At 38.4% G+C, this 22,709-nt stretch overlaps 2 protein-coding genes and 1 long non-coding RNA gene across 4 annotated transcripts; 1 reads left to right on the top strand and 2 right to left on the bottom strand.

Annotated features, from left to right (window-relative positions):
- Positions 1–2,237: 2,237 nt before the first annotated feature.
- Positions 2,238–5,773, bottom strand: LOC122061590. 2 transcript variants are annotated; one of them, XR_006134686.1, is made up of 4 exons: positions 5,521–5,773; positions 5,339–5,423; positions 3,672–3,784; positions 2,238–2,847 (listed from the first exon to the last, which is right to left on the bottom strand). It is a non-coding gene; the product is annotated as an uncharacterized LOC122061590 (long non-coding RNA). The 2 variants fall into 2 exon arrangements; XR_006134687.1 differs by lacking the exon at positions 5,339–5,423 and having other exon boundaries at positions 5,521–5,768.
- Positions 5,774–5,992: 219 nt separating this feature from the next.
- LOC122061588 (replication stress response regulator SDE2) lies at positions 5,993–12,762 on the top strand. The gene is made up of 3 exons (XM_042624944.1): positions 5,993–6,670; positions 6,763–7,405; positions 12,368–12,762. The coding sequence occupies exons 1-3, from the start codon at positions 6,048–6,050 to the stop codon at positions 12,512–12,514; spliced, it is 1,413 nt and encodes a 470-aa protein (XP_042480878.1). The 5' UTR covers positions 5,993–6,047; the 3' UTR covers positions 12,515–12,762.
- Positions 12,763–14,234: 1,472 nt separating this feature from the next.
- LOC122061589 (RING-H2 finger protein ATL20-like) lies at positions 14,235–18,903 on the bottom strand. The gene is made up of 2 exons (XM_042624945.1): positions 17,954–18,903; positions 14,235–14,854 (listed from the first exon to the last, which is right to left on the bottom strand). Exons 1-2 carry the CDS (start codon positions 18,696–18,698, stop codon positions 14,430–14,432), a joined length of 1,170 nt encoding a protein of 389 aa, XP_042480879.1. The 5' UTR covers positions 18,699–18,903; the 3' UTR covers positions 14,235–14,429.
- Between the last annotated feature and the right edge of the window lie 3,806 nt (positions 18,904–22,709).

Consider the following 22,709-nt stretch of genomic DNA (forward strand, 5'->3'; position numbering starts at 1 on the left):
TTAAAACCATGAAATCTAAAATTTGCAACTTTAAATCATTAAACTGGAAGTTGATACCATGAACCCTTCTACCTTAAACCATGAAATCCAAAATGGCTGAAACCTAAATCATGAGGCCCATAAAAACTATAAAACTAACTTATAGCATATTCTGGGCACGAGGTTCCCACATGTGCGAGATATGAGGTGAAAACTATGAAATAAGGTCAAAGAAAACCCAATAAAATGTGAACTATATGGTTTAAATAGACCACAAAATTTGAAATTTGGCAGATGGTTTATCCAAGTAATATCCCAGATATATACTCAAACTGGTTACCAGCCCCACTAGTTGGAAAATGGTAAGACCCAGTAGGTGTTGTGGATGGTAGTGAAAAATAAAATCCGTGGCTAGCCATCAATACTCCTCAAGGATTTAGTTCTCGGTAAGGATCGGCTCTGGATTGGTCGGGGATGGGAAAAAGTACACTTTTCTTGGATCGGTCCCTGTATCAGACAGGATCGGTTAAGGAAAAAAAAAAAAAAAAAACATATGTTAAAAATTAAAAAATTCAGTAAAATGTGAAAATCAAAATTAGAGGAAAAAAAAGATACTTTCTCAACCGCCATTACCACCTGTGAGAAAGCACTGATCCTCTGAACAGGATGTCTTGAAGCCCTAGATTTGCAATTGATCTCTGAAAAATTATTTTGATTGCTTGGAGAATTTCTTTCGAGGTACCCTCTCTCACTTATTAATGTCAACCGCCATTACCACCTATGAATCTATAAGAAAGCATCAATCCTCCGACTGGGATGTCTTGAAGCCCTAGATTTGCAATTGATCTCTAAAAAACTACCTTGATTGCTTGGAGAATTTCTTTGCGAGGTACCCAATTGATCAAGATGCATGATTTTTGCTTTACGATTCCTTAAGGATTGATCATGGTTGTTGGAGTGCTTATTGGATATTTTAAGAAAGGGAGCACAACTTCGTTGGCTGGAGGATTGGGTACAAGATATTTGCTGCTGCTGCTGCTTGCGGATGTTGAGTCTAAAAGCATTTGAAAAGCGAAAGAATTTTTATTTCATCTTGATTCTCGAGATAGGTTGTGCATTAACACTTATTTGTCATGGGGCGGCGGTAGATCTAAAACTCCAAGATAATGCCTGTTGGAATTGTTGCTGCAATCAGAGCTAAAAAAAAAAAAAAAAAGACTGGCTAATTAATGGAATATGTAATTATCATGTTGCTGAAAAGGCTGAGGAGTGACATGGGAAATGGAAGCACCACAGTTAATTCATTCAACACTCTTCCCATCGCACTCTGTTACAATGACCTTTGCCATGTAAAAATGGTGTTCATGATGCCCTATTTTGACTTTTGAATGCATAGATTGAACCCTCAAGTATGATTCTAGCTTAGAAACCATGGTTCCCTTCAAGTTTTCTGTAAATATGAGGAGTGGAATAGGAGAAAAGGGTGCTGGAAATCCTGAATCTGCATTTTCACCATATTTTCCCCCTTTTTGGGTTTTAAAAATCATTTACATGGATCATGTCGGATCGGCCGATCAGGATTGGTATCTGATCGCCAATCGATACCGATCCTCGTCTCAAGATCGACTAAGTATTGGGATTAGTCTCAGTCGATACTGATCTGATACGATCGTATCGGCCGATCCGATACTTGATTCCATGATACTCCTTCCCTCAACCCATAGGTATTTGCCCTGGCTTCCTTGTTAAAGCAGTATGTCTCATGCTCAAGGTTCAAGTAAGTGGAATCGGCAACATTCGCCTCCACCAATTCCAACCTCAAATCCATCTGATTCCAAACTGATTTGATAGGCATCACCATTCCTTGAACCATGCTCAAATTTATAATATTTTCAATAGAAGTATGGCCTAAAATAGCCACAAACGAAGTGGTGAGGAATGACATGTGTAGTCCCTGTCTTGTCTCAAGTATGACATTGGATAAAGCCTATTGGAAGGCTAGGATTCATGTTCCCGACACCATTTAGCTGAGATTCTCCTGCCATGTGGGTTGGACCTCTTCCTCTTACTCTCACCGACATATTCTCATCTTTTCACCTCCCCATTCCCCTTTCCTCTATTGTGTTTTCTATGGATCCATGTAGCCAACCCCATTAAGTTAGGATAAGGTTGAGTTTGTTGTTGTTGTAAGGTGTTTTGTGGTGAAAACCACCTCATCAGGTTCTTCAAGACTAGATTTGTATATAATATACAAAAAATTGAGAGAAAAATCATTGTATTAAATGCCTTTAATATACAGCAACCAATTTCCTGACCATGCACAAACTATTGATTTGCATGTATATTGCTATATACAGATTATCATTTCTTTTCTTTTTTGGCAATATCATGAGTTTGGTGGGTTTCAAAGATCAGATTAGGGTCTATAGCATGTTGTGTACGACAAGCCTATTGCAGGAACTTGAAGAAATCTCACTGTTTCCATTTTGAATTTAGGGCAGTGGCTCTGCCTTAGAGCAGATGAAGCCTTCCTTCTTTCTTATCGGTTCGCTTTGGCTCCTGATCTTAAGCTCGCTGTTCTTGGCCTTAGGCTTGACTTCTTCTTGGAGTCTTTGCCTTTTCAAGACTTTAGGCCCCTGCCCTTGACCTGGTCTCGACTCCCCCTGGCTGAGTACTTTCAATGACGCAGGCTAGCTGCCAGTATGGGAGGAGACCATTGTAGAAAGAGGCTGAAAGTTAGTGTTCCCAACAAACCAGTAGAGAGCCCATTCGAGATTACAGAGGGTGTACTGTACAGCTTTTGTCCAATTCTCCTGCTTGTTGAAACTCTGCATGATGGTGTAGTTCCCCACTCTGTCATTTTCAATCCTACAAGTTCAATCCTGGAATGTCAGAAATATATAAAGCTCAAAATATTTTAAGAACATTTAGTCTGCCATCTTTCTGTCTCAGTTACACTTGCATTAATCCAACCAATGTTGCACCATGAGAAACATCATATCAAGTTTGGCCTCCACGGAGTGTGAAGGATGGGGCCCCAATGGCATCATCAATACAGACGACTTGGTGAGCTAGATTTAATTATGATGGACTGGTTCCAATAAGGATCACAGACCTCAGGTCCCCATCATAAATGTCCTGGTAAAAAAGAAGATATGCATAACCTGAAGGTTGGGCCAGTATAAACCCCTGCTCCCCTTCTCCCCTTCTCCCCTTCCCAACCGCCCAACCCCACCACCCCCTCCCCCTTTTCTTTCTTTTTTTTTTTTTTTTGGGGGGGGGGGGTGTGGGGTGCTCATGGTTGTGCAAGAAAGTAAAAACACAAAACTAATATAAAAACTAAGTGATCTGCTATATTAAGTATACAAAAAGAGGTGATTCTATGTGTCTTCACTGTTCATATTACAAAACATCCTCTTTTTTCCTTTCCTTATTTTCTTCACAATAACTCTTTACCAACTTCACCTAACAGTTTATGGCTTAAAATTGTTGAACTCATGCCAGCATCTGAGACACATCCAAAGAAACAAATTGGACCACTAAAGAATCAAGAATTATGTGTGAGGAAATAAAATTACGCATAGCATTTTGTGGAATCAAGAGAATCCCAAAATGATAATTTGTGAAATATGATAACTGAACCATTCCCTATATTCAAAGAACTATAAATGACTAGAAGTCTTCAAACTTACGGTTCCCCCAATTCTGTAAAGCGCCTGGATTTTAATTATTGTCCTTCAGCTCAGAATTTATCTCTGCACACTGTTTCTCAGTTTGTTCAATTGCTACTTCAAGTCATCTTCTTCTGCAACCGTAAACAGTACCAAGAGTTAACTAAACAACATTTTCGACATTCCAATGTAGATCTTGCACCAAAGTAATTTTCAGTTCGCATAACTTGCTAAACATGAATATCAGAGAACATAGTTTTGCAATTCAGATCTTCTGATTGGACAAAGGCTTAATAAATTTTCAGATTCAAGTAATAGCTTCATGGGGCAGTTTATGGATATAATATAATTTTACATGTTTTGTGGCTTAGTCTCATGGAAATTCCTTGTTTGGCAGACAACTATCTCCCAATCTTATAGTCTAAAATTTCAGAAGTGTAATCCAATATAGTGTTCCTCACATTAGTGTTGTTTTCTGAAGTTGGACTGGAACCCATACCCATTTATACTGAAAACCCACAAATGTCTGGGAATGAATCCATTATTATACCAATCAAAGTGTTTCACTCAAAAGGTTATGAAGTGATGTCGGTACCATATACTATCCAAACAATGATGTTTGACGCCATAAGGGATTTATCAATCTTCCACATGAATGAACAAAAACAATGATTTCATTCCAAACAGGTTTACATCCAAACATGGGAAGTCAAATAAGAACCTTTAACCTCTCTTGGAGAAAATCAGCCTCACTAAGAACATCACATGCCTCCTCCTCAAGGCATTGAAGACATGCTTCATACACTTTGATATCATTGTTCACATCTTCCACCTCTCTGTCAAGTTTATTAGACAGTATTAAGGCTTCCATCTTAAAATTAATTGGCTTGAAGTGGGTTGGCCTCTTGTACTTCTTACACATGATAGTCGAGTCACCCACAGCCGATGTGGGATTATTGTTGGTGTACGATGTCTTGTATTCCTTCACAGTTTAACCCAGAGATACTGGTGCAGCGCCTTGACAGGCAGGCCGGCAGTCCCGCTAGCCGGTTAGCGAGCCGTGGGGGTTGCAAGGGGGGCAGGAGACCCCCCTGCATAGCAGAGGATGTAGGGGGGCACAGCCCCGCTCGAATTTTTATCTGAGGGCAATTGTGTATTTTTCAGATTAGGGTTTTTCCCTATATATTTGTAGCGAGGGTTTTTTTCTCTGTAATACAAGCAATACTGAGAGCTGTGAAGGACGAGCGCTGTAACCCTATTCTAATAGTGAATAGGATCTCATCTCACCGGAGACGTAGGCCATCTTGCCGAACCTCGTAAATCTGTGTGCATTGCTTGTTCTTGTCTTTCCATTATCTTCTGCATCATTTTAGGGTTGCGCTTCTACAACTATCTCAATAGATAGCACTTGCATTAACTCCAGACATAAATGTTCTTTCCTTTTCTCCATTAATTACAAAAACCAGAAACACTTAATAAGAAATCTACTCAGACAGTTCCTGTAAAAATTACAGGAGAAAAAGAGGTTTTGTAAACCAGTTCTCTAAACAGAAAGCATTACAGTAAGACAATTCGATTCAAATAACCCCATAAAGGAATTCAAAAGTCGCAGGAACTCAAGGAGCCTAAACTTCAATCGAATTAACCATTTTAAAAATTCCATCCACTTATCGATTAAGAATAATTACCTAATAATGAAATTTCATTTCTGTATCAATTCCAGAAGCTAAAATGAGTATGATCAACAAGAAATGTCTGAAGAAAATTTGAACCCTAAAAATCAAAGAAGGCAAATAATTAATTCAGCGTTTGAGAGAAGCACAGAATGATTATAATCAACTACAAGGTAAGACATTGAAGAACTAATCACCATATGAATCGAAGATCCTGTCTTTATCAGATAGATTGTCCTTCATCTCCTTCTTCACTTTCAAGCCCTTTCCGTCTCCGCCAGCGCTATTGCTTGTGATTTGCAGCGGAGGCTACTCCAAATCGTTAAAGCCGCAACACAGAATTGCGAATTGCGACTTTAGTGTGTACTAGAATGGGCCTCAGCCCGAACCCACGGCTAGGCTCTAACGATAGGAAAACCCACTCCACCTCCAACTCCAACTCCAACTCCAACTCCAATTGGGTTGAACTATATTCGATCAGAATAAGCCGGTTCAACTTCCACCCAAAAACGAACGTCTGATCTTACTGGAAACTTCCAGTAGCAAATCAGATCGTTCATGAACTGACACATGTTATATCTTCACACTTTAGACCGGTCTGACCAGATGGTCCTTAGGAACGGTCCGTCCTACTCCTACCAAGATCTCTATATATACCGGGTAGTGTTCACCTTCCCAGATCATTCACGATCGACTTTCCTCGAGCGCTCGAAACTGGTCATCAATGGCGGTCTTTCAGCTATTTGTGAGGCTTTTGGATGGAAAATCTGTAGACTTAAAATTTCCATTCCCGACAATCTCAGGCGAAACCCTAAAGTCTCATCTCTACGAACTTACCAGGATTCCTCCACAGCACCAACGATTGTGCACCGGTTGTCGAGATATCAGCGAAGAAACCCTAATTGTAGCCGCTGAAGATGGTTTATTCCCTTCTGTTCATCTCTTGTTGCGTCTTCTTGGTGGGAAGGGAGGGTTTGGATCCCTCCTCCGTGGTGCTGCCACAAAAGCCGGGCAGAAGAAGACCAATAACTTCGATGCGTGCAGGGATATGAGCGGTCGAAGGCTTCGGCATGTTAATGCGGAGAAGAAATTGGAAGAGTGGAAAGCCGAGGCTGAGGAGCGGAAATTGGAGAAGATCGCTGAGGATTTTCTTAAGAAGCAAGCAAAAGCGGCTAAGAAGTCGGGGTCGGGTGAATCCGAGAAGTATATCGAGAAGTACAGGGAAGATTCAGCCAAGTGCAGGGAAGAGGTTGAAGCGGCAGTGAGGGAAGCGTTTAGTCTTCATGAGAGCTCGAAGCGTAAGATCACGACTGATAAGGGGCCCGAGTCGAAGCGGTTAAAGATATGGTAAGATTTTAGGTTAACACATCCTTCGCTCTTTTTTTTTTTCTGGGATTTTATTCTGTTCCGGTTTTGATTATTATTATTAATTCTTGTAGGATGGGTAAGCGAACGAATGATGAGAGCGATAGTGATGAGGAGGATGAGGCTGAAAGTGAAGATGATGATGATGAAAAATCTGTTATTCTGAATAATGGAAGTTCCTCAGGACACAGTAAGGAAGCGGATGGGAATTCGAGTTCGGATTCGGTTTCTGATGTGCAACCAGAAGGGGAGTCCTCTGGTGGGGATTATACAGAAAGCAACTTGGAGGAAGAAAACGACGTTGCCGATAGAAAGGGTTCTGAATTAGGTGAAGCTCCTGGAAGTGAAGCAGTTCATACTAAATCGGAGGTTTCTGTTGAGCCTGAATTTGGAATTCCCAAGGAGACAATTGTTCCACGCCCTGATGCCTCTGATTCGGATGCGGTGGCAGTTTCTGGAAGTGAAGATGTTCCTGCTGGAGGAACTGATTCTCTTGAACCGGATACTGGCAATCGTGAAGAAGAAGTTGGTAAGGCTACAAGCGTAACCACTATGGGAGAGGGGAAAGGTTCTGAAAGCGGAGTACTTGCTACTGAACTATGTGATTCTGTTGAGCTGAAACCAGAAAATCATGAAATGGTGGTTGATGATGCAAGCATTTTGGATATGGAGAAGCCATTGAATTTTGAGGAATTCAACTCGGCAGCAGAGATGGAGGTACTTTTACCCTTATCCATATTTATGTTGTTTCTGTTGCATTGGCTGCTGTTATCAAGATGTCACTCTTTCATGCTTGCTTAATGCTTCATGTCAAGTCATAATTCTATCACAGGATTGCATTCCTTGAAGCGTTTACAGATGAAAAATTCTTTTCTAATAACCACTTTAGGACTTTTAGGTACGTTAACAATTTGAATTTAAACCCAGCAATTAAAGAGAATTACGCTTTGTCCTCTCCATTCATTTACATCATAATGCAGGATAGATAGCACAACTGACCCACTAGGGGTTGGTGGGAGGAGAGGGGAGGGAAATTGGCTGTAGGATGTGGTCTGTTGCTAGTAAGCAGGGTTAGGATTGTGGAATTGTGAGTATTATGGGGACAACGGGCAAATGTTTCTAGGAAAGCTAGTGGAAAGTGTTAAAACTTAAAACTAATCTGGAATTAAAATGGTAGATTTAAGAGGGGCTTTCTGGTGCGGCTGGTTAGTGATAGTATTATCTCTCATCACGTCTTGCATGTAGTTTGAGGGTTCTTGAGTTCAGCTAAGGATTAGGAAGGGTTTACTGCTTGATTGACAGGAGGGAAGTTGCTGTTACCAAACGGAATGATGGGAATGATGGATTAAGTGGGTTGAGAGCTGAACGTTGGAGTTAATATGCGTAAACAGATTTTGGTACCTTTAAATTAGAATAAATAAAAAGAAGAGAAGTGCTTAAAAAAAAAAAAAAAAAAAAAAAAAAAAGATGAGATATATCAAAGGAATCCACGTGATTGTAGGTAGGAGTGTCAATGGAACCCAAACCAGAAAAGCGAACGGACTGAACCAGATTGAAAACCGTATTAGTCATCTTCAGTTTTGGTTAATCCGGAGAACCGTAAAACTGATAAAAATTGTTATTATTTTTATGGAATATTAAAACTGAACCAGTAACAAATAGATAGCAGACCGATACCTGTTAAGACAAACCGACTGGACCAATAAATATCGTTTTCGATTGGTTTTCTTGAAACTGAACCCTTATCAGTCCAGTTGGTGTGACCTGATAAATGCAAAAAACATAAAATGATTGAACCGACTGTGTGACACCCTTAGATCTAGGGTCCACCTGGTAGCACCATCATTTCGCGTTGTTGTAGCATGTAAGTAGCAAAATTTTGAGATTTCATTAGAATTTAGAGGGAAAAAAATATGAAGTAGCCCTCTTCTTTAAATATCCTGATGTAACTACTAGTCTATTGTTAAACTTTGAAACAAAAAATTGAAAAGGAGTACCATTTCCAGAAGAGATTATATTGGAAGACTTAAATTCCTGAGCTAAAAAATCAGATCTATTGCTGGTAGGCCCAATGATCAATTTTTTTAATCAGATCTGAGATAAAGAAACCAACTACTTTAGAGTGTAGATCTGCAAATCTGGCCTTCAAATACAAAAATGCTCTGGTAGATGTTGAGAACAAACTAAACGGTAAGAATCCCAAATTTGCAACAGCAATCCAAGGGCGCATACCCAGATGGAAACTTCGATAAGAATATAGGATGCAAATCTTGAGAGATGTGGCCTCTAGAAGCTGGTTAATGCAGGAGTAGATTACAAGTAACTAACTCCGCAATTTATAACCCCAAACAATACAAATAGGAGTAAGAAACAAAGAAATAATACCATCAAATAAATCCCCAAGGATACAATACCCATATAGGAGCAAAACCAGCCCAAAATCTAACTCGATAAGAGAGAGAAAGACCTGTTATAGAGCTGGAGAGAGGAAGGTGCGGCAAGGTCTGTGGGAGTCCGATTGAGCTGTACTTTTGGGTGTAGATTGTCCCTAGGGAGGGCACAAAAAACCCCAAATATGAAGGGTTTCCGACGGCTGGTTATGGAATTACGCACTTTCTTGATTTTCAGACCTAAGAGAGAGAATGTGAAGAATTCTACAGGAACATCAACTTGTCTTCTTCAGATAACCTTCAAAAGAGGATCGATTGATCTTCTTAAAGTATGGAACCAGTCCTCCAAAGGATCTGTAGATCAGATCTCAAACTTGGGTACCAATGCGGGTCAATTGGTTTCAAGAACAAGAACTCTTTAGCTGGTTGATTCTGATTTTGTATGCTTTAACAGGTTTGACCTTCTAATAACAATAAACAGAAAATAAAAATAGAAAAAGAAGAATCGATGGAGGGTTGAGAAGGGTGAAAGAGAATAAAGGAATGGGTATCTTACCCCTCAGGTTTTGGGTATCACACCCCTCAAAGGTTTAGGCATCTCACCTCTCAATAACAATTTTTTTAGCTAAAGAGTAATCGCGCAATAATTCATTCATTCAAGTCTCCAATTATGAGTACATAGGCTCCTCTATTTATAGAGGGCAGAATAGCAATCAAACTACTTAGGAGCTAGTTTCCCAATAGACTAGACACTCCTACTACAACTAGGAGCTAGTTTCCCAATAGGACTAGACACTCCTACTACAACTAGGAGCTAGTTTCCCAATAGGACTAGACACTCCTACTACAACTAGGAATTCAAAATAGGATTAGGACTTGGACTTGACTTTATGACTCCAACATAGAGTAGAACTAACTAACTAATAGTCCATATAGGACTTTACAACCGACCAATGGCCTAATGAGCCTTTATTAAATTAAATAGCAACTAACTAAACTAATGTATTAAATCCCGTTTTTCTACCTTCTATCCATATTTTAGGCCCATTAAAGTGGCATATTTCAAAGAAAACCCATGGGATCAAAGGCCCAATACATATATAACACAACCCAAGGCTTATTTGCAATAAAATAAGCCCGAGTGCTTATCTACATCACTGGTCGGCTTTATAAAGATAAAATGGGATTTACGGGATATCAGGTCGGATTGGTAACAGATACAGAGACTGATACCACCACCCGCTCCAGAATCAGTCAGGTAGGCAGATACCAATTTGGGTCGACCAATACCAATTTTTTTAATAGTGGTATGCACTGCTCAATATCACCAAAACTCTTAGAAAGAACTCATTCTTTATTCAAATCATCTCTAATTGATGGGAGTGTATTACATACATAAGACCTTCTGAATTGACTCATAAAAGGACTCCTAATCACATTCACATACTCAATAAAGTATATAAATTAAAATAAAAAAAAAAAAAAAAAACTCTGATGCTGATCCGGGTTCCAAAAGTCGGAATCGGATCGCTTAGGGCCCACTTAAACATTCAATAAAACAAAGGCAACACCCAATAACAATTGTATTGAAATAAAGCTTCAACTAAATGGCAAAATTGTAATTAAGCTGAAGTTATAAAGGGGTGGCAGAATTGTAAATAACCAGATTAGTTAATGAGCTATTTGAGAGATAGGACTTAAAGGGGATTAATGATTATTTGATGGGATAAACTAGAAAGTAAAATAAGAATAGGGATATGAGAGAATTTAAAGCAAATATAAGGGTAATATAGGAAATCAAGATAAGAGGGAATAATCACCATAAACTCACGATTAGCTCATCTTCTTCCTAGGACCAAAACAGGGGCGGAAGAGATGGGAGGATTTAGATCGATAGGGCTTCATCAAGAGAGCTTGGTTTGGGCTGAAACTTCAATCAAAGGGTCGCAACAGCAAGTGTACTATGAATCCAGCACCAGAAATCTCCGATAGTCTAGATCAGAAGTATTTTCGAGCTTGCAACTAAGTCTGGCGGTGACAAAACTCAGATCTGAATCTGATTTTGATTTCTCACCAGTAGGACCAAGTTTGGGAGGAGATCTTCTAGGGTTTGTGTCGCCTAGGAGGTAGCAACCTTCGGTCCATATCTCATAGCCAACCGGTAAGAGACAAGGGTTCAACAAGCTGCCCTTTGGTGCTTGGTGTTACCGTCCAAGAGAGAAGATGAACAGTATTCAGCAGTTAAAAAAAAAATAATAATAAATAAATAAATAAAGAAGAAAGTAAGGGAGATGAAGAAGAAGAGCTAAAGAGGAAAATAGGAGAGGGAAAAGAAGAGATTAGAAGGTTTCAGAGAGGGAGAAAAAGGGGTCGGCAACCATGGTTTCAAAACCAAAAAAATTCAACCAAATTTCTATTCATCAAGTCTAACCACTGAGTTCATCCATTACATGACTAATATAAAGAAAAAAAATCAAACAATTAATGGAAACTACTTGAAAATGGAAACTATTCTAAAATTAGAAGCTAGCTAATTTCATAGGAAATTATTTCTAAAACAAAATCAAATCAAATCAAAAGATTTTTTTTTCTAAGTCGATCGTGCAACTGCATCAAACTCTTATCAAACTATTAAGTATCCTAATCTGACACACTTAACTACTAATCCCGTGTAATAATTTTGTCCCCACTTTATGGACTTATAAATTAGGCCCATTACAATGAAACTTGAAAAAAATTAAAGGCCCAACCTATAATATAATTACCCAAAGGTCATTTTCAGTCATTGGATTACCAACAGCAACTTATGGGACTCCCAAGCTTGCACAAAGGCTTCCATACAGGATTAATGTCTGGTGCAACTGCATCAGATGTGCTTTGCAGGGAAGATCAAAGTGGATATAGCTTCAATGCTCATGCCATTTTCTAGTCACTAGAGCGTTTTTCTTTGGAACCTTATCATCTCTAATCAAGAGATTCGGATAAGATATTCAAATTCAATGGTTGAGAACTTCAGAGCTTGAGGCCCTCCAAAAACCAAAGTACAACACAATGATATGCTCAGTGGACTGTGAGCTATACACTAGTTCATACATAGTGATTTATTTATTATTTTTTTTTTGTTTGGTAAAACATAGTGAAATAACTGAAGATGAATGTTTATTAGTTCATTTAGGCGATTGGTGCACTAGTTAATTGTGTAATTACTGTAATATAGTTTTTTCGTTGTTGCTGCTGTCTGTTAATATTTTTTCTTTGTCTCTACTAATATACATGTTATTCTCATTAGGTTCTTGGCATGGAGAGGTTAAAGGTGGAGTTGCAAAAACATGGATTGAAATGTGGGGGTACTTTGCAGGAACGTGCTGCTAGGCTTTTCCTGCTCAAAACAACACCTGTGGAGATGCTTCCCAAGAAACTTCTTGCCAAGAAATGAGCTTCTTCTGTATGTTTTATATGATCTTGTTCTATTATCTAGGAAATTCTTACCTTCTGAAAACAGTGAAGCCTGTGTAGCATGTATCAGCCTTGGTTGTCTGAACAGTCCTTAAAGTCATGTTGGCTTTTGGATATGTACATGCTTGACGGAGTTGTAGCATTCAAATGATAAGTAGTTTGCATTCTGGCAAATTAATTTGTAAAATCTTAATCTTTCTTGTATGCTATACTTGGCATTTTTCCAAAGATGCATTTGCATTCGTTTCTTGCAATCTAATGAGCTGACTTATTTAGATACTGAAGGGTATGCAGAAATTAGTCATTAGGAAGGCTTTGAGTTATTTTACGTACTATTCATAAGAATGTTTTTATTAGGTTGAGGTTTGCGGACAATTTGGTGTTGTGATAAATAGACAACTTTTGGTTTCAGAAGGGAAGACAGAGATGAGGAATCTTTTTGTTAGCTTCAACAAGTTAGGCCGGAGTCCTGACAGCAGTTTGAAGAGGAAAACAGAACTCATACAAGTATGTCCATTTTTAAAGAGACTAGCTGAGAGGGGAAAAAATATAGCTGATATAAAATTCTTTGCGTGTGTTCTTGGAATGATAGTGACCTAGATGAGAAGACCGAGGGGTTCCTGAGTACTAGTTGTGTTTGCTTTTTTTCATTTATTTAAGAGAGAGAGAGAGAGAGAGAGAGAGAGAGAGAGAGAGAGAGAGAGAGACTGGTAATATAATAAGATTCTGTTTTTACCACCGGCAGCTTCATAGGCAGTTTTTATCTACAATTTGGCTACTTTTCTTTCCATTGTTCTGTTTGTTATCTGGTCATGAACTCTGTTATGTTCTATTTAGCCAGAAATTCCCACCGTCCATTTCGATGCTTGAACAGTGCAGCTGGCTGTTGATTAATCTTTTTCCATTCTTTTGTTAGTCTTTTCCTTTTGTCAATGGATATGCTGGAGAATGTTATTTCCCAGAAATCACATTAGTGAGATAGAAAGGACACAGACAGTACTAAGGTGCAAGGGACATATTTTGCTTGCAGTCCTCACTGTTGAAGCTAGGGATGATTGAAAAATAATTAGAACACTTTCAGATGTGGCTGGGATACGTTGACCTCATGGTAACAGGAGGAGCACCATGGGACCGCACTCGCCACCGCGTCTCGGCATCAAAGTCAAACCCTGCCTTTATCTCTGGGGTTTTTTTTTTGTTTTATTTTTGGGGGGTGGGGTGGGGGTTTAATGAAGGTGGAAAATGTTGCGACTAACACTCAAAAAGGAGTTATATTATCGGAACCCCGATTAGGACCTTGCCACGAAACTCTTGCACATGACAAGACTAACTCCCAGATCAACCAGTAGATGAGCATGGCAGGCACATCTAATTGCTTTGCTTTACATGGATGGAGAGATTGCCAGACTGCTTTACCAAAGTGTACAGTTGAGATCACACAACCGACAAGGTTATGGTTTCACCTTGTTATGAACAAGGAGTCATCTTTGATGGTTCATTTGTAACTTTATTTACAAAAAATGAAGAGTACATCGAAATCATTTTTTGATTAAAAAAAAATTCCTTGGAAATTTAATGGATCCAAAAGTTAGAATTCATAGAAGTTTTATCCTGCAGAGTTAGTGAATTTGTATTCTCTTTTTAGGGGTTTGATACTTTGATGGTCAAAGCACAATCTGAGAAAATTTTCGTCCATTTTCTAATACACTAACTATCATGAGACTTGTATATTGCTCTCAAAATTATATACAATGCTGTAGAGTAGTATGTTTAACAAAATTGCAAAGATACAGAATAGCAGAGAAGAATCACAGATTATATAACTTACAATGACCTAAAGAGAGGTATTGAAGGAAGAGATGAATAAGATAAGACCATGGAGGGGAATGATCACATCACAGTAGCGCTGGAGAAGTCCGGCACAGGGGACAGGTCGCATTCGTTCTAAGCCACTCATCAATACAGGCAGCATGGAAACAGTGTTGGCACTGTGGTATGGTTCTGAGTGTCTCCTTGGGCTGGTACTCTGCCAAGCAAATGGGGCATGGACTGTCATTATGCCCCGGCAGCCGGCAGCTCTCACCGAGTACCACTTTCGGATAGGATTCTATGGTTGATTCGTCGAGAGCTATCGCAATGACGGCGGGCTGTGGATTGAAGGTCGAGGAGGAACCAGCCTGTGTTATATGCGAATTGCGTCTACTGAATCTCTTGACCTTGCCACCAACATAGCATGCAATCCCAATTCCACATAAGAGTGCAGGTATGCCAATGCCTATGGTCACCGCATAGCTCACGCTCCTTGGTAGTCCTGTTTTCCCTGTAAGTACAACAAAAACAATTTTCGGCTTTCATTTCTTCCTTCCAACCAAGAATTAGTATGACCATTGCAGCTTAGAATGGGACTGTTCCATCTTGAATGTTTCATAACGTTTCTTATTACAATTTGCTTGCTAAGATGAAAAAATATGCTTCCCCATTCATGTATAGACAATCACTCGCAATCAGGGTTTGGGGAATCACCATCTGCTGTGCCCGTTATTGATACTTGACCAAGTTTCCCTTAAGCCACAGGGAATTCATTCACCGTGTGGTATCAGGGCCACTCAAAGGAGGGTGACATAGGATCTCCAACCTAGGATCATGCAGTCAACTTCACCACGCGGTCTAAGTAAATTTCTTCCAAAAATAAAGGGAAAAGTATGTCTAAACCAAATGAATATAAAAATCTTTGTGAAAGGATGTAGGCTACCCTGGCTGCTCAAAGAACCCTTGCCCTAAGAAAAATAGCTTAAATGAGTTGGTACACCAGTTGCCACCCCTTCATATCCCTGAACCTTCCATGGACTAACTCAAAAGATAAAGAATAAAACACAGTTAAGCACATCTGTTTTACATATTTACTATATGCAACTACTTGCTTTTTTTTTAAAGAGAATCTTATGTTGGTCCCAGTAGTGGGTCAAAAAATTTGAATAGAAATCCAAATTAAGTGAGCTAGAGTCTTCGATTATAGGCCAACTTCAGCTCAATTTGATTTAGTTCTGACAGACATCCCAATCCAATCAAACCAACGTTTTTAAACTTATGAATTGAAGCAACCTATTAATGTAATTTGGAACAAGAGTGGTCACCAAACCAGGATCGAATTAGTCTTTAATTCCAATAAGGTTTCTAACTTGTTTTTAACTTCTAAGAATACTTAATTGTTAGACGGGAGAGGATTCCCCACGCGGATGGTGTAGCACGGCAAGAAAAGGTTTCATCAAGAGGGTCATAGGATCAAGAAGCTGAGAGAGAGAGTGTATTAGTGTGAGACCCACATAATCAGAACATGAGATGGTGTGAGAAAGCATTTTCAAACATTGTTCCCATCAAGATATTTATCCCTTGTGAACAAATGAAAGAGTCAGAATATTTCTAGTCCACAAATAATTTTTTGAGAGAAAAATCTGAAGGCATTACAATCTTGAGGGCCTGATGGCTGGATGGACCAGGGGTGCGTGCCTGGGTCCTCCCAACCATCTGATGTGCATTAGAGTGTTGGGCGTGCTGGAGATGATCCGGACCCCTTACGAGGGGTTGACATGAGTATAGTCTCAACTTGGAATAGGAACTTGGAACCATTTTGGAATAGGATAGTTCTAAGAGTCTGGACAGTTCAGAGCCGGATTGTTTATTGATTCAAGAACCCAAAGATCAATAATGAACCAGTTGGACCGGAATCGTTAAGATCTATTTAAAATGAATCTTAATTAAAATATAATAGTTACAGTTACAAGGATTAAATCATAATTACTAAGAAAAAAACAAGGGTTGATGTTTAATTATTCGTATGTTTAGAAATAGATATTCAATTATGCTTGGGAAGTTCACTTGTGACTGTACGATTACCCTGAACCATCACAGAAGACCCCTTAGATGAGGAACCTTTGTTGGTGTTTTGGTTCATCCATGGTTTTAGCAAACAGTGTCGACATTGGTATCAGTTTCGAATCGGATGGTTTTGCCCTCAATTTCAGTTAAAAAATCATTTTTGAACAGATTTATCCTCAATTATTACAACTGTTGCTGATACAAGATCAGGTGGACACCAATATTAGGCACGACAAAAACCGATATGAAATTATGGATCAACTAATACACCTGATCTGATGCCTTTTTTTTTCTCAAACCATGGGTTCATCACTATAATTAACCCATCCATTTGTTATTCTTATACATGAATTCTATGCTTGTGAATTAGATTATACGAGAATCATTCTCGTATCAAAACCTAATCCACCTACCTCCGTAAAAATATAATTAGAGTCCAGATCACATTCACGTACAAGAATCATTGGTATACATCCACGTATGCCTTGTGATCCTCAGAGAGAGAGAGAGAGAGAGAGAGAGAGAGAGAGAGAGAGAGAGAGAGAGAGAGGACTCCATGTGTGGATCGTACTGCATTCGACAATGGTTCTAATACGTGAATTTGACAGGACTCATGTAATTATTTAAAAAAAAAAAAAAAAAAAACAAGTGGAGATGTCACTTGGTCAGGCCGGTTGACTTCGGCTCTACATTTAAAGCGTCGTAGGTTTAAGCATGGAAAAAACAAACGAAGGTTAAGCCGGTTGACTTCGGCTGCACATTTAAAGCGTCGTCGGTTCAAGCATGGAAAAAACAAACGAAGGTTAAGGTATGGATTTTTTTTTTTTTCTCCAATCAAGGTGTTTGGTTAACTTAGGCATACCTTGACTAATTCTTGGAGAGACTAGTGCAACTACCCATCGCCATGATTAAGGCATAGATATGCTTGTATTTGGTTGATTGGTTTTCCATTCATACTCGGACTCAAAACAATTGGGAGAATCAAGCTATAATTAGGGATTTAAACATGTAAACGATTTTTAATTGGGGTAAATGGTCTTAAATAGGCTAATCTTGCTAAAAACCGTTAGTATTTGGCCAGTCCAATTAGACAAACATTGGACCATTAACTTGCAATAACTGTGGCTGGGGACTCCACTTGTCACCGTCATCTAGCACGATTATTAATCAGTCGGTACTAGAGCCCAGCATATGCAAAAACATTCTCTGTCGTGAGTGCAGTGTTGTGATGAGTATTGGATGGCTGAGAGCATTCGGGCATGTGCCCCGAATTCCTCTCGACCATCCGATGCTCCCTCTCGTACTCATTGCAGAGAATAATCACTCCAACATATCAGATTGGTAGGGCCTACGCCTACAAACTTTTGAGAGACTAGATCCTCTTCCAAAATCTAGACCATGACCTTTTCCAACAATCTCACACCATCCAAAGGGGCCCACACCCCCAATGAATGGTGTGAGATTGTTGCAAGTGGTCATGGTCAAACACTTGGTTCAATTTTTGACACCCCCGGAACAAAGAAAGATTAGCAGAGAAACTCACCGTTCGCCGTCGGAGGAATATCGAAACATCCGAATTCAATGCCAGAGACATTGCTGCTCTTCAACCTTCCACACCTCCCTCCCTTCGTTTCACAATCTACACAATTGGGCTCATCCCATTCCAGTCGCAGATCTTCTCTACTAAACGATCTGTCACCATTCTCATCATAGTATCCCGACCAAGGAACCGGAACCGCCACCGTCGCTATCCTCTCGCAACCAGTCAGCGACATCCAAAACTCCGTTTCCATCACCGTAGCCAGCGTTGCCCGAATCTCATAACTCGAATTACTCATACAATCTATAGACTTCATCGAAAGAGGTAAAGGCATCGTTAAATTCGTCGAACACCTTAGGATCGTATAGTTATCATAGTAAGCTCCACTGAAAACTGAACTAGAGAGATTCAAAGTAAGAAATTTTCTCCAAATACAATTTTCTGGGTCGACTATACTGATCTCTTGTTTGGTATAATTGATCTCTTGTAACCAAAACCTTCCTGAAGATGGGAGTTCTAGAATCGTTCTACTCTGGTTTTGATACTCACACTTGAGGTCGAACCCTGGGTACCCACAAGTCTTCTCTTGTTGCATTTTTATTCTGAAGGGGAATCGGATCTCCGGTGATGTACTGTCGCCGCAGGTAGAACTCTGGCAGATGTTTTGACCTGTTACCACCTTATAACTACTGAGATGGAACAAGAAGATGAAAAGGAAGAAGCAGAGGAAGAGAACTGAGGAACCCATGTGGGTAAAGCGTTAGATTAAAGCTTAGGAGATTTACAAAATTAATAGTATTCATCAGAAGAAGAATCAATTAGTAGTTAAATTCTAAAGTCTAAGCTTTGATTCTGGGTTTAATAACCGAGACAAAGGTTGGAAACTTCCTTCTAGTGATGAACAGAGCCTTGACGGTTGACACTTTTTCTCTCCTTGACCATTACACAAACAGCTTCTGGGACACATCTACATAGAAGAATACTAACGTAATTACAGTCATTGAATGGAAAATGATGAGGAAGTCAATAAATCAAACAAGTTTTATTTAGGATTATGTAATGAAGAGATGGGTTAGACCGGAACCGACCTGTCAGAGTATTAAATTTTTTTCTAATGATCAATAATAATAGCTGGAGAGGCCGGGATGGAGAGACAAAATTTAAATATATTTTTTTATTTAAATTGGATAATTTTCTTTAAATTAACAAATTATTTTTTTTATAGATAATTTGCTTTAAATTAACAATTTATAGTTTATAACATATGTTATAATTTTTATTTAAAATTTTGTTTTCAACTATCTGATGATATGCTCTAGTTAGAAGGAGCTCAAATAAGGTGGAGACCTACTTAGCTATGAAAAGATAAATCTTAATTTTACATGGGTAAGGTATTCGTGTTCAGGAGATTCTCCCATCGACTTCATGAAATAGGGGACAAGGGTGTTTATGTCATTATGCATATGCATGACCATGCATAGAAACTTTTACCATTTCACATATATTAAATTTGGACAGGAGATTGCTATCTGATCCTGTGTGGAGTATTGGTGTGGGGGGCCAATGAGAAAGTGTGTAGGGGCATCAACATGAATAAAAATTTTGTTTTTAAAAGGGGTGGTGCCTAATTTTGCACACACCTATATTTGGGCGCATGGGCCATGTGATCAAATCACAACTTTCCTTTTTCCCTTAAAAATTTGTCATCATGCGAAATCGAAGAATGTAAAATTTTAAACTACTAGTGTGGTAAAATCAATTATATTTAAGCATTTTGCATCAAAATAAATGGAACCTTCTAGTGAAAATGATATACTGATGCATAAATAACCTCTTCTTTTTTTTTGTAATAATGCATAATAATTTATGGAAGAGGGTTTTTTAAGCAAGCTTTATAAAGAAACGAACCAATGAGGTATAACAAAATGGTATTGTACATTCGAGGATAAAGATAGATACGAGTGTGTTAACATAGCCTGCACCTATAGCTCAGAAAAAAACTTTTTCTAATAATTTATAGTCAATTTCATTAGCTTTTTTTTTCCCCCTTTCTTATAAAACCTTTATCATGAATTTAAGTGTGATAGATCATTTTAGATTGATACTTATTGTTCAATTTGAAGTACAAGTGAATTGTAAAATATATTAGAAAAATACAAATGAATTATAAAATATATTAAAAAATAAGAAAAGAAAGGGAAAAAAATGTGGTTTTCATCATCACTAGAAATGGCATCTAAGAAGTATAGAACTAGGAGTATGATAACTTTCACTAAATTAACAGATGTTGAAACTATTTTTATTTTCTTAAATAATTAAGCTTTCTTCTCATTAATATATATATATATATATATATCACTAGAATACTATATTGCAATTAGTTGAGTAAAAAAAAAAAAAAAATACTACATTGCAACCAATAGGTCATTTTCTATGGTACATGGACACTAGAAGAGTTGCTATTCCATCTTCACCATGCATTAAAAATGTGCTATATTTGCTTATGTATGTTATCTCCATTATCTTCCTTATACCCCCAAGGTGCGATAGTATTTTACCACAAAAAAAAATGTGCTAGTTTTATTGTAGATACTTGAAATTATTATTCTTATTATTATTATTATTTTTTTTCATCATTCAAGGTGAAAAGAAAATCTTTTCATTCATAGTGATTTGAAGCTATGATTAGACTCCTAACACAATGAATCTCATCATTAACTCCTACCCTCTATTAATGAATGTTGAAAATCAAAGATGCCATAATTGAAGAGATTCTTTCTTCACAAAAGATGAAGAAAAACAAGTTTTTCTTTTTCTTTTTTTCTTTTCTCATCTATTTCCATATTTAAAGTTTTTGATGACATTTGTTTTTAAATTATATTAATTAATAGTGAGATACCCGTGAAGTATACTTCTACAATATTGTATACATTTTTAATGAATTTTCCTCTTTCGGGTTCTATTGATCTTTTCATTGTTTTTTTCTTTTTAAGGGGGTGGGGGGACCGGGGGTTGTTTGGGGGAGAGGGTATAAGGTGGTTCTGTTTAAGAAAAAATAACAGAATCACACGTTTGTCAACTTATTGAATTTAACGCTATTTAAGATTAAAATGGCTATCAGAAACAGCCGTGGAGTCCCCATTGTTAATCCAACGGCTGGAAAAAGGTAGAAATTTAGAGCATGGCCCCACCCCTAGATGTAGTAAAGATATTGACCCACCAGCTGTTGAAAACGCGTGAAGGATGAGCACTTGATTCCGCGTTGATGAAAAAGGAAGCCAACTTACTTTGGACCATATGGAAATAGAATGAAATCAAACCCGGCCGACAAGACTAGAGATTCATAAAGTTAAAATTGAGAATGAAATATGGGGATAAGACAACTGGTCTTTAGGACTGGTTCAAATTTTGCTTATCCAATCAAAACTGAGTCTTCTCCTCTACTGGACTGCACCTCTTAAAATGGCACGGAAGAGTGATGTCGTGAATTCAACATTGAATGTAAGATGGGATAATATATGGGAGAAGAATGTAGTTAGATTTCGTATAGTATGGTAGAATAACCTAAGGGGGTAGCGCAATTGGTGAGCAAAGACCTTGGTACGAGCTGTAAACTCAGATGTCCTAAGTTCGATTTTTACTATGCATACCTTGAACCACTCACATGGGGGTGTTTAGTGCTCTTTATTACTTTCAGTGAAAGTTGTGAGAAGAAGGTCCGCATGGTTAGGAAAGAGATAGAGAGAGAAAGAGAGAGTGTGTTAATGTGGGTCTTGCGATTGAAAATATCAGTATTGGATTTACCATATTGAGCAATTCATATTAGTATTATCCATGCCTGATTGATATCATTGCCCATGGTGTTGGGATTCTTAACCCATGGAACCTTAGCCTAGCCATGGCTAAGAGTCGTGATATAGACGAATGCAAAATTGTCCAAAGAAGGACGAACCAATTTGATCCGACGGGATATGATTGAGACCTATACAAGTACCAATACCACACTTAAGACCATGGTGAGTCCCACATGGTCAGGATGTCAGTTTGATTGGAATTACTCGCTTATCAAGTGAATCATACACTCTCTCATGTGTTGACTATCTTTGATGGTCTTGTTTTTATTTTTTGGGTAATCTAGATGGTCTTGTTCAAGGAAGTCAAATAGTTTTTTAATTAGTAAATTTATATACACTTATCATATCAATTTCATAAAATTATTGCATTAAAAATATCATTTTCATATAAATATTTCAAGAAAAAAACGTTTCCTCCTAGTGGGTCCATATTGACCATACAATCGTATGGACTGGGTCATACCGGGATTGAATGAGAATCATTCATCTTTCATTGAAAGCAATGAAGAGCACTAAACATCCCTGTGTGAGTGGCCCAAGGTATGCCTAGTGAGAGTTGAACATAGGATGTCCGAGTTTACGGCTCATACCAAGTTCATTGCTCACCAATTACGCTATCCCCTTGTGAATCCTACATCCACACACATTGGAAAGTGGATCTAGGTTAGGAAAGATGCCCATGTCCCGACTCTACCTCCCCATATGCGTGGGTGTAGGGTACACTAGAAGATAACGTTCTTTGACCCAAAATTTCATTAAAATCAAAGAAGAAAGTTCTCAGCACACGATGGAGCAGGGTGGTCAAAAGGAATCAAGTGTACAATAATAATATGACTTTCATACTATTATACTATTGTTTGAAATTTGAATTACACAAAATGCTACTCCTAAGAATCGCAACTCTT

Source organism: Macadamia integrifolia, chromosome 14 (genome assembly GCF_013358625.1).
Source record: "Macadamia integrifolia cultivar HAES 741 chromosome 14, SCU_Mint_v3, whole genome shotgun sequence".
In the NCBI taxonomy this organism is placed as follows: Eukaryota; Viridiplantae; Streptophyta; class Magnoliopsida; order Proteales; family Proteaceae; genus Macadamia; species Macadamia integrifolia.

What these genes read in the sequence shown, in the direction of transcription:
- LOC122061588 (XM_042624944.1), top strand. Translation starts at nt 6,048, where the DNA reads ATGGCGGTCTTTCAGCTATTTGTGAGGCTTTTGGATGGAAAATCTGTA. An exon ending in TCGAAGCGGTTAAAGATATG is followed by an intron (nt 6,671 to 6,762) that starts GTAAGATTTTAG and finishes TAATTCTTGTAG; the next exon opens with GATGGGTAAGCGAACGAATG. An exon ending in ACTCGGCAGCAGAGATGGAG is followed by an intron (nt 7,406 to 12,367) that starts GTACTTTTACCC and finishes TATTCTCATTAG; the next exon opens with GTTCTTGGCATGGAGAGGTT.
- LOC122061589 (XM_042624945.1), bottom strand. Translation starts at nt 18,698, where the DNA reads ATGGGTTCCTCAGTTCTCTTCCTCTGCTTCTTCCTTTTCATCTTCTTG. An exon ending in TATTCCTCCGACGGCGAACG is followed by an intron (nt 14,855 to 17,953) that starts GTGAGTTTCTCT and finishes TTGTACTTACAG; the next exon opens with GGAAAACAGGACTACCAAGG.